Here is a 12774-nt window from a genome sequence, read left to right on the forward strand (position 1 = left end):
AACAAACACACATCATGTTCCATTTCTGCAGATTCACCCCAATCATGTGAATTGCATTTTTACATATCTACATACTTACAGTTTTTGCCAACATGGAAAAAAATATGTTCCACCAAAATTTCAAGTTATAAAATTGCTTCCTCTTATACAGGCTTATACGGGGGCAACAGGCGCACTTGACTTGGGATCTTCAGGTCAACTTAATAGTTATAGGTGTTGCTGCCTTGGCGATATCTAAAGCCGGAGCATCAGCAGGAGGGATGTGCTGAGTTCAGATATCAACTGGAATGGTTTACTTCACCTTTAATGACTTTCCATTTAATGTCACTGTATGCAAATTAATATGGCTGACTCTGTATTAATTACAAAACAATCTTCAGTAAAATGACATTGATGAGCCAAATCCATTAACAACACTGGAGACTGAAAACATAAAGACATCAAGTGTGAAATATGAAATAAGCTGCAGTCGTCAGAGATGACATTTTTGAAATAAGCAAACAATAACAAATCGTAATATAAATTCTGATGTAAATCCCTGTGGGCTTTACAATCAGTCAGGCTCTTTTATATTAGTGTCATATGCATTTACACAGACTTCACTGTCATCCAAGGCACAGATAAATAAATAATTTTTCAAGTGAATTAAAAAGTTAACCTTCACCCTGCTCAGGTCTCTGACAGCTGACTATAATACCATCTCCAAATCTGCAGACTGTGGAGCTGGCGAAGTCTACCCGGCCTCATTTGCAAATTCTCAATTAGAGCGAGAGTGCAGGTAGGTCGCCAGTAGCCGGAATGGATAACAAAGATCAACAGCCTGCCTCTAATGATGAGGGCTCAATGTAGGTGCACTGTCAGTATCTCAGCGTGGATCAGTGGGGAGGCTGCAGCACCATGGGGTTAGCATGGGAAATGAGAAAAAAAAAAGGTATGATCCTGACACTTCAGATCACTCTTTAATGAATATAACGCACGAGGTTCTGACGGCATAGCATTAAAATAAACAGAGACAGTATCGAGACTATACATTTAATAAAACGACGCAAAAATAAACCCTCTGTATTTCTCTAATCTAAAATTGATTAAGGTTCCACACAGCATCTGAGGTTATCTTCCATGTTAAAAATAGACATGATCGTCATTGCAAGTATACGTTCACATCAGCAGCCCAGTGTTTAGGTTGCTATAGAAACCTCAGGTTCATACTATTACTTTTGGCTTCAGATGAGGCTTCAAAACAAGGCAGGAAAAAAAAAAAAAAAAAAACACGAAGTGATTTTTACCTGTGCTCCTTTATTTGATGTTACCAGGCAGGAAAGGAACAAAAGAGCCTCTAAAAAAAACTTTAACAAGGTGGAAAAAAATGAGATAAACCCCAAGAAGGCTTAGTTAAGATTACAGTGTGCACTATGTTATGCTGCTTGCTTGTTGTTACCTTGTGCAATGCTATAATTATTACACTGCCCCTCAAAGGGGAAGCAAGGGGCTTTGTTTTTGGTTTGTTTTGGGGTTTTTTTTGTTAGTTTTTCTTTTAGTTTAGTTTATTTTGAACATGCAACAATACAAAGTAATCTTACTTAGTCCTTAGAAATAAAACAGGTAGTAAGAAGTTATGGAAAAGAAAAATGTATACATATACATGACTTCATTTGCATATTCAAAAAAAGAGTGGGAGGAGCTATAACGTATTTAATCCACACAACAGTCTATCCTTTAGCTTCCAATCAGCAGAATATATGAAGTCAAGTCCCTTGGATCTTTTGTAAGTAATTAATCTGACTTATCCACACACACACACACACACACACGCACACCCTCACACACACACACACATACACCCTCACACACACACACACACATACACATATACATACATACAACCATCTTTGTTTATTTGTCTAGCAGCAAAACAATTGGTTGAATTCATACCAAATTGGGTTTATAGATTACCAGTGACCTAGAATAGATCTCATTGCATTTTGGGAAAAGTAGGTCAAAGTCCAATTTTTTTTTTTTTTATTCATTTTTAAAATCTTTTTATTTCCCCCATTTACTTATAATGGGCGAAATTTCACACGTTTGTAGCAGTAAAACTATTGGTTGAATTTATACCAAATTTGGTTTATAGATTGCCAGTGACCCAGAATAGATGTGAATACATTTTGGGAAAAGTAGGTCAAAGTTCAACATTTTTTATGATTTTTTTATTTCTTTTTTTTCCCCATTTACTTATAAAGGCCAAAATCTCACATGTCTATAAAAACATCAATTTTGTTTCAATTTACTTCAAACTTGTCACATATATAAAGGAAACTGATATGTTGACATCAGCACATGCATAGACATGACGACATCAGCTGGATCGATGCCAAAATAATCTACAATACATTTGAGGGGTGGGGTTTGTTGTGCCTGTTTTCAAAGAAATGACTTGTAGAATTAAGAGCACTAAACCCTTTTAGTTTTGTTTTTATTTGAATGTATGTTTAATAAAGGTCAACAACAATTAAGCTGTTAAATGCTACTGTATGCAACATTACTTCTTCTACCTGACCTTTCTACCTCATTTTACTATTTGTTAAATATTGTTTTAAGTTCAATAGGTGCTTGTTTTTTTTTTTGTTTGTTTTTTTCAAATTGAGACTCGTAACATTTGTTATCACTAGTCGCTTTTCCATTGACCCTCATATTGTGTGAATATAACTTGCGCATAAAAATTTACCTGGTGGAAAAATGACAATTTTGCCCAAACTCTCATTTTTTGATGAAAAGCTTTTGTGCTGGCAAGAGGGGGTTTTTCAGGCGTAGCAAAATTGGTATGTCACGCAAAACTGCAATGGAAAGACCTTTTTCTGCAACTACAGTCACATGAAAAAAAAAAAAAAAAAAAAAAAAAAAAGGATGTTGACGTATGTTACAAAAAGCGAAGAAGAAGAGTTTTACAAGAAACACATCACAGTATGTGTGGACACACCAGGAAACTGAATCATTTTTTAATTTAGTACAAGATAGAGCGGTAATATATAATAACAATGAAGATATCTGTAAATCAACATGATATTTATGTTTATCACCATGTTTATGGAATGGCTTCTCATGTCATCTTGCGATAATAAATAAAGTGTTTTTTACGATTGTGTTTTTACTATTGTGTTTTTCACTACTGTTTGTTTTTTTAAGTTTGTGGATACTGCTGGAACCTGTAAATTTCCCTATGGGATGAATAAAGTATCTATCTATCGATCGATCGATCGATCGATCGATCTAAATAAATAAACAAATCATTGCCTTCGAGAAGGAAATCAGCAGCCCGTATCAGTCATCTGCTAAGACTGATAAAATTTTTTAAAAAAAAATCAGTATCGGCCCTAAAAAATCCATATCAGTTGATCCCTAATTAAGAACAAGGTACAAAATGCAGTAAATCACTTCCTCTAGGACACAGGTGTCAAACATGTGGCCCAGGGGCCAAATCTGGTCCGCCAAAGGTTCCATTCCGGCCCTGCACGATGAAAGTGCACAAATTAACCTGAACAGTCCAGGTTGTCCAAATCATTTTGGTTCAGGTTCCACATACAGACCAATGTGATCTACAGTAAAAATAACAACACAAAAACCAATAAATAATGACAACGACAAAGTTTCATTGTGAAAAATTATGTGGAAAAAATTGAAGTGAAAAAAATAACGTTACACTGTGAAAATATTACCATTTACAAAAGTATTCTTTTACAATAAAATGCAAATAAATACATAAATAAAAACAAAGATGAACAACCCCAAATGTGCAATTTGAACAATATTCTGCCTGTTACTATATGTTTTGTGCATTTATGGATCCTCTGTGATCTGTAGTTGTGTTAATAATAAGAGATGTACTGTTGTAGAAATTGTTCAAATTTTAGCTCCAAAATCCAAAATTTTAACAATATTCCGCCTGTTACCAAATGATTATGTATCATTGTGTGTAATGTACATGTATAAATAGTAAGTAATATTGTTAAGATTGCACTAATTTTTCAAATGAAATTTCTGTTTTTTCAGGTTCTTCACATCTTTTTTGTAAAATGTAAATATTTTCATAATTTAATTGGGGATTTTTGGACTAAAACAAAAACGTGGATTTGTCGTTATTTCTAGGTTAGTAAGTCATTATTTTACTGGTCTGGCCCGCTTGAGATCAAATTGGGCTAAATATGGCCCCTGAACCAAAATGAGTTTGACAGCCCTGCTCTAGGAAATAAAGCTGAAAAAGCAAATATATTATCAAGCTTTAGAATTGTAGTGATGTTCAGTAGAAATAAAATTCTATGACAAATAATTATATCTGGGAGGTGGAGAGTTTTAATTGCAGAACTAAAATACGGCCAACATCTTGTCAGAGTATTAGCTCTGTTTTGGTTTTCTACTGATCCGCTGATTCATGTGTTGCCAAATCACAACAAAAATCATCTCAAGGCTGAGAAAAAAAATCCCTTTGACTAAGGACTGGTGACAGCAGGGTGAAAACACTCCCTTTAGCAGAGGAAATCTCTGTGTGAATCACATCATTTGTCTCCATTATTTCATTTTTAAGCCTTAACAATAGATATTACACATAAGAACAATTTGGCCACTTCATCTGAGAGGATACAAATTAAGCTTGAAGCACAAAGAGCTTTTGTTTCTTTTGTTCGTATGATGATTGTACGATTCACGTCAATTTCTGGGCTTTGTTTATATTATCGGATGCTTTATTTAACACTTTATGTAAAAAGGCTGTACTGAAATCCACTGAGGAAAGGGCTGAATGTATTTATATCCTCTACACTACTGTATATACACTCACACTCACTGCATACAGTATGAATGCATAAAAACTGATTTTCTCTCCTTTATGATGCAGGAAGATTCCCATTTAAAGCTGTTGTACTTGATTTATTAACGTCATCGGGCAAAAAAATCTACATTTGGCTTTGAGCATATTCTGATTCAAGTGGATGAGTGACTGTAGTACTTCTGCATCTACTCTTTGCCAGTGTTGGCTGTAAAAAATATACTTTATGAGATTTTTTTTACTAACCACAAGAATTTTCAGACAAGTAGGAGGGCTGAATATATGATTGACAGCTGTAATAACCAATCGCTGATCAGACAGTTTTGTCAAAAACCTGGAAAAGCAGCTTCACTTTTCCAGACAATCATTTTGATTTAGTGATTTATTCCAAACATGCAATGAAATGTAACATATATGTGAACAAGCAAAACATAATAATACAAATATCAACAATCATAACAATCTTAGACAGAAGAACAGCACAATAGTTCCATTTACATGCCCAAAACGGGATCATCAGCATGTATGTTTAGTATTTTAATTTGGACTGAGAGAAAAATCCTGCAGAACGAAGGAGTGTATTTTGACTTGTGCAGCTTTAAATAAAAACAGTGTTGTGTGCAAGGACAACAAGAGAAAAACGAAAACAAGCAGTGAAAAATATCATCATTATTAAAATAACTACAAAACTACTACTAAAACTACAATCAACAATGTAATATGAAATAAAATGAAACAGAAATTGAGGTTTTTTACCAGTGTTAATCATAGTGTGTCAGAATAAATCAACTTTGGGGCAAATATTTGCAAATCATATTTGCCACTTATTTATGTGATGGTTACTATTTATGTATGTATGCATATGGGGACAGAACTTATTTATCATTTGACATATTTATTTGTGTACAGCTGAAGAACATTGTCAAAAATGTCAATGAATAGTTGTGCAAGGACAATAAAGGCATTCTATTCTATTCTGTTCTATTATATTTTCAAATTCTGTCAAAAAAGTATACGGGTGCTTCTATGAAACTGGTCCCTGAAAACAGGACACAGGAGCTAAAAATTTAAACCAGATGTAGACTAATGTTATGAAGCTTGTTTGGAAGCACTTTGGGTCTATTTTAAAAATAATAAATAGTTACTGACATAAAAGAGAAACCATTTTTTAGGTAAAACATATTTTTGTATTATTTTTATACAAAAATCCACATGTAACACGATAAAAAGGACACGAAAATTACACTCAACTATTTTTTCAAATATATTTTTATTCGCTCACAGGTACATTTTGGGAATAAAACTAATTACTCAAGGCAGAGTGTTTCACAAAAATGACCACTGTTGCAAAATTACTCACAATTTATTTGTGTTTAAATGGGCAGGTTCTGCATGTAACTCCAGTGGACACGATGGGTTACACACGAGACTGAGATTCATGAAAAACCCACATGTCTGGATTAGAAAAACCACTAGGATCATCAAATTTTACACAGTGTCTTTATTTATAGCAGTATATAAGACCATTTACAGCCATATTTTCCAGATCAAATACACTGACACCTAGGTAGCTTTTCATGTCCCAATTTGGGTCCTATTTTTGGCTCCAATATTTTATTAAAAATTCATTAATTTTGGGATGGCTCAGACCAAGAGTAGAATTTTTTTTGCATTTATTTGAGGTCATCATTAGGTACATCCTGGGGGGAAATATGTCTACATTTCTCTTTTATTATCAGGTCTGAAAAGCTGGTACCAAAATGAACCCAGTTTCATAGAAGCACCCATATATAAATATGTAATATGTGAGACCACAGCCACCTTGACCTTTGACCTCAAAATTTTTTCCGTTCATTCTTGAATCTAAATGAATATGGACCAACAATGGGCAAATGGACAATGGACAGAAATAATGCACTGCCAAAATCCAAATCTTACCAAGTGTAGTTTTCTCATTTCTAGTCAAAATATGTCATCACACTTAAAGTAAGATAAAATCAATTAAAGAGTAACTTTTCAGTGAGATATAAGAACTTATTTTTAGACAATAGGTCTAGAAAATCTTATTTCAAGAAATCTCACTAAGATAATTTTCATTTGTTCCATCGGCAGATTTTTTTTTTTTTTTTTTTGTCTAATTCAAGGTTTGTTTGCTAAATTCAAGCATAAAAATTTGCCAGTGGAAAAAGTGAAAATTATCTTGGTAGGATTTGATTTTCAAGATCTGTTATCTAAAAGTAAGTTCTTGCATCTCACTTACAAGTTACTCTTCAGGTGATTACATCTTATTTTAAGTGTGAGGAGATATTTTGACTAGAAATTAGAAAAATACACTTGGTCAGATTTGGATTTTTGCAGTGAGACACTTGTAAATGGAATAAACTGAGCTCAAAAAACAAACTGCACAGCTCAATAAAACTAAAACTAATGAAAATGTCAGAACTATAAGTCCCCTTAGAGCCTGACTGTGCATGTAATGGTCCTGCTGATGTGTCCTTGGGGGGATGGGGTGGGTTGGGGGGGGGGGGGGGGGGGTTGCTTGTGCTTGACCTGCCAACTGTAACCCTGTAATAAACACCAACCGCAGTAAAACACACTGTTGACAACAAATGAGCTATGGTGTGTGTTTGTGCCACCGTTTCCAAAAGCTGTCATTATCATTCGGTGTTACACTAACTGCACTTTCAGTTCATAGAAAAATTACTGTAATTATTGTAGCTATTACCTGTTTCTAAATGGCAAGTTATATATGAATGTTGCATGTAGCTGGAAAACATGGTAGTATAATAGACAACTTGACTTCTGCATGTCTGTGTGACTCAAACTGCTCTGAAACTTTGTCTAATGATAAACTAGGTCAATTTAACAGGTTGGTTTGGACTTTTTCAGGTGGGATAAAGTGGATGTCATGCACCAGTTTGGAAACAGGAGCACTAGGAACATCCCATAATCTGACTGTCCACCAAAAACTGACTGTATCATGTAGGTCAGGGGCTCCCAAAGTGGGGTACGTGCATGATTTTCCTTTATTATTAGTATTTTGTTTTGTTTTTTTTACGGTTTTTACCCAGTTTTGTGCATTTAACTGCTTTTTTGAGTTCAATCAGTTGCCAAAATCCAGCTGGACTGACTTAGAAAAAAAAAGAGCCCCAAAACAAAAACTGCTGGGCCACAATTCAAATACTTGTTGTTCACTGTGTTCCAGTTCACTGTTTATGTTCAACATCCTAAATCTCTTATTGATGTACATTCTGAGTGCCTTATTCAGTAACCACCTGTCAAACTTCCATTCCTCATGGGGTCACCTGGAATTCAAATGGAGTTGCAAGAAATTTCCAGTAATTGATTAAAAAAAAAAATTACTAATAAAAAATATTTTTAATGATTCAGTATATATTTCACCATAATTAAAACACCAAACACTTTTCTAATAAAAAATAGGACCAATGGCCCTATAGCTTACCGGCCAAATTAAAAGCTTTGGGAAATGTATCCAGATGCCATTTATTATCACCCAGTTCTGTGTATTTATTATATTACAGAAATAGCCCATGTTTTGGTCATATTCCAATCAGATCTGTAAAAAATTCTAATTCCAACTTCATATCATTGATACTTATTGATTTATTGGATCAATCCACTTCCTATCTGTTATAATGGGAAAATGTTTCAAAGTCGCACCAAATCCAGAATCAGATCCGGATCCAAATAATTTCAATACCTTGTGTTGACATCATCATACAGAAGCTGTATACCAAGTCTGACGTCAATCAGAACTGGAGTTTGGGAGAAAAAGACGATTGAAATTTTTTCCCCATAAGAGCCCATGTTAAATTTTCCGTAAGTTCCCGGATCCAGAAGAAGATCCTGATCAGCATGTGGACATTATATTTTGGTCATCTCCCCATCAGGGCTGGACTGTAGAAATTTACACTGGATACCATTTATATTTACTGAGTTATTGCATCAACCCACTTCCTATCTCTTATAATGGGGACATTTTTCAAACTCGCTTCAAATCCAGAATCAGATCCAGATCCAAATAATTTCACTAACTTTTGTTGACATCATCATACAGAAGCTGTATACCAAGTTTGAAGTCAATCAGAATTGTAGTTTCGGAGAAGAAGACAATTGAAAGTTTTGTAACGGACGACAGACGACGATGACGCCGGACGCCGTATGACGACAATAGCTTACAGCCTGTCGGTCGGTAAGCTAAAAAACTGTCTCCGTTTTGAATGTCTGGGGTCGCCAGAAATTTTTGATGTTAAAATGGGGTCACAAGCCAAAAAAAGTTGGGAACCACTGGGTTAAAGGGTTAAACAGTAGATGGTTTTGGTCGCCAGTGGCCGTTTGGGTCTTTATGGGTTAAAATTTTCATCTAATCCCTGCAAAATAAAATAATACACACATAAAATAAAGAATGACATGTTGAATGTAGCAGCAACAGGCAACAACACTTTCAGGAATGTCACATCCCAAAGTCACGTGTGAACATCAGCAACTCACCTGCGAGGAAAGGGCTCAGGACAGTGGGTGAGGGGGCTGCTGGCGGCGGGCGGCGGCTCCCTCCGGCTCCTCAGGGACTGGCTCCTCTGCACCTGCCTCAGCACACTACTCTTCAGGTCCAGCAGCGTCGACATGATGTTTCACTGGACGCGAGGAGAAAAGAATGGAGTCAGTGTTGGTGCAGATGCAGAAGTCCTCACTGAGTGTGGAGGTGTGTGTATATGTGTGTGCATGTGTGTGTGTATACAGTGACGTGCAGTCAGAGGAGGCAGTCAATCTTGAAAAGAAAAAAAAACTTGACTATAAAATAAAATAAATGTTAATAGTTGTCAGCTGGTATGTCCTATAAACTCATTTTCCGTTCGAATCCAATATTGTTTTTATTATTATTTTATTTATTTTTTTTTGTCAATTAGAATAGCAGAATTTCCGCATGCTCCGTTCAAATTCAGGGAGGAGATGCGCCGTGAGGCAGCGCTGTGCTGTGCCTCCAGGAGAACTGTCTCCTCCCCTCATGAACTCTGCTGGTACCCGATGAAAATATTGTGTCGCTGTCCCTCTGTATATCGCAGTTAAAATGCTTTTAAACACTCTGATTATATGCTCTGTCCTTCCATAATCTGCATAACGTATGGAAAGTATTTCTGTAATGTGTTTAGGCTCGCAGATTAATCATAAAACCGCAGTGAAAAAGTTACTAGGGGAGGCAAACAGTACCCCTGCCTCATGATAGACGGCGCCTGTGAGTCCACAGATTCATGCGCTTATAATCAATCAATCAATCAATCAACCTTTATTTATAGAGCGCTTTTCATGCACAGATGCAACACAAAGTGCTTTACAGAATTAAAAACAATTACACAATAAAAACAGAAAAACAATTACAAAGAAAACCCCTCCCTACCACCCTCCATACTAGACACGCACACACACACACACGCCAACACACTTACACACGCACACGCACACAACAGGGAGACATGGCAAGGCACTGAGGATCAAGGAATCTTCTTCGTTCTTTTTTATACACTTTAATTCACCAGGATCTGCGCATGGATTTCATGTACAAATAAAGGTAAGACCATAACCTTTTTTTATTTTTAGTTTGAAATGGCTCTTTTTGAAGGTTTCCTGTTGAGTTCCTGCCAGTCTACCTATGCTGACTTGATGCAGAGCCCATATACCCAGGCCATTCCTTTTGCTCACTCTCTCTATTCCTATTCCTCTATTTATGTACAAACTAGAACACTGAGGTCATCAAACTCAGGGTTACTAGCGACTCCCAGAAATATTACAAAGAAAATGGGGGACGCAGCCTTTACTAACTATGCACCAAAGTTATGGAATACAATTCCAAAAGACATTAGAGAAGCCAGTTCACTGAATATATTTAAAACCAAATTAAAAACATTTTTATTCTCATTAGCCTTTGAAAGGAGATAAAAATGGGGTCACAATTCAGGAACCAGGAATGTGCGTTTTTTATTTTTATTTTATTTTATTGTATTTCTGTTTTTATTTTTTATTTTACTGTATTTCAAATTTCATCTTATTTCTTGCACTTCAAAAATTCTATGCATAATCAAATATTTTAATGTGCACTGCTTTTATTTTTATTTTATTGTATTTCTCTCAAATTTCATCTTATTTCTTGCACTTCAAAAATTCTATGCATAATGAAATATTTTAATGTGCGCTGTTTTTATATTTATTTTTTATTTTATTGTATTTCTCTCAAATTTCATTTTATTTCTTGATGTATAATCAAATCTTAATGTATTTTAATATTGTATTTTTTCAATCAATGTGAAGCACTTTGGGCTACAATTTCTGTATGAAAGGTGCTATACAAATAAAGTTTATTATTATTATTATTATTATTCCAGTTTCTCAGGCCACCATATATTTGTAGATGTGGCTCTGAAAGAGTCAGTGCCTCCCCAGCCATGAACCCCACTGCACGTCACTGTGTGTATGTGTATGTGTATGTGTGTGTGTGTGTGTGTGTGTGTGTGTGTGTGTGTGTGTGTGTGTGTGAGAGGGAGTAATTCACCAGCTCTTTTCTTGGCGAGTCTAGACAGAGCAAGGAAGTGAGTTTAAACGCATTTCATTTCAGCTGTGGGATCATATTTATAACCCCGCTTGTTTCCAGAAATACATTTTGGTTGGGGGGATTCTTCGTCTAATCAGCTGCATAATCACCCCCTCATTCTTTTAACATAATTATACTCTTCCTCAGGAGAAGGTGTGTTCTATTTCTGTCTGCGTCTGGCTATTTATCTTCCACCTTTTACTCTGGGCAACTCAGACTCATCCAACCTTTGTTTTGGGTCGACACTTCATAATTACACAGAGTAGAACCACAGCAGCCGCACAATACAGTAGCAATGTCACAAAAACTGGCAAAAATGGCTTTAGATGATAGATTATAGGATAAAAACTCTGAGTCTAGTGCAGACTGTGTTCAGGCTTTAAATGTATTACTATCAAGATAAACTGGATGGACTGACAAAGGTAATGCAGTTCACAGAAAAAGTCACAGAAAAAAAATAGTAGACCACCTTTGTTTTCTTCAGTTTCTTGTTCATTTTTTTTTTTTTTTTTATAACTAAAGGTACATTTGTTTGGACAAATATAATGACAACAACAAAAATAGCTCATAAGAGTTTAATTTCAGAGTTGATATCTATCCATTTTCCATGGTTTTCTTGATAATAACCAAAATCACTTCAGTTCTTACATCAATATCTATGGCATTGTACTAACAAAAACAGTGCTTTTAGGCATTCCATGTTTTCTTTTCTGTTTTAGTCACATGATACACACAAGAGTTAGTACTGGATTGCATAACCATTGTTTTTGATAACTTTTGATGGTCTAATAATTTTTTCCATGACTGTACATGTCCTCACACTTCTGTTCATGTCATAAGTTCCTTTTCTGAAAGTTGGAACACTGTAAAATCTAAATAAAAAGTGTGATCAAATGATTAGCAACACTGCAAAAAAAAAAAAAAAAAAAAAGATTTCTAAGAAACTGAGAAAAGCCTTATTTCCAGAACATTTGTCTCATTTTTTGTCTAAATAGGGGGAAAAAAGCTTGGGAAGAGACTTTTACATGAGAAAAATATTCTTATTTTTAGAAAAAAAAACATATCTTACTTTTCTTAATAAGATTTTCCAGCTAATATCAAGGTGATTTTATTTCTTGTACTATACACTGTTTGCTACAATTGTAACATTTTTGTCTACTTTAAAGGCACATTATGTTTTTTTTTTTAAGTTGATAGACTTTTTTTTTTTTTTTGCTTGTTTTGCGAATTGTAGCCAAGAATTTTTTTCTTGCCCCATTCGCAGAATTTTTTTTGTTCAATATAAGCAAATTTGACCAGATTTAGGAATATGAGGCTTATTTTGTAGCAGGGCATTTTTTGCAGTAAAAAC

General features: G+C 35.0%; 1 protein-coding gene across 1 annotated transcript in view; it reads right to left on the minus strand.

Annotated features, from left to right (window-relative positions):
• baiap3 (BAI1 associated protein 3) overlaps window positions 1–12774 on the minus strand; it is a 132874-nt gene that overhangs the window by 98323 nt on the left and 21777 nt on the right. Inside the window, exon 2 of the mRNA XM_030140103.1 lies at window positions 9332–9474. Within this exon, the coding sequence (XP_029995963.1) occupies window positions 9332–9465 (134 nt within the window). The 5' untranslated portion in view covers window positions 9466–9474. The remainder of the gene's footprint in view (window positions 1–9331; window positions 9475–12774) is intronic.

The sequence above is a fragment of the Sphaeramia orbicularis genome, chromosome 8 (assembly GCF_902148855.1).
Source record: "Sphaeramia orbicularis chromosome 8, fSphaOr1.1, whole genome shotgun sequence".
Classification (NCBI taxonomy): Eukaryota; Metazoa; Chordata; class Actinopteri; order Kurtiformes; family Apogonidae; genus Sphaeramia; species Sphaeramia orbicularis.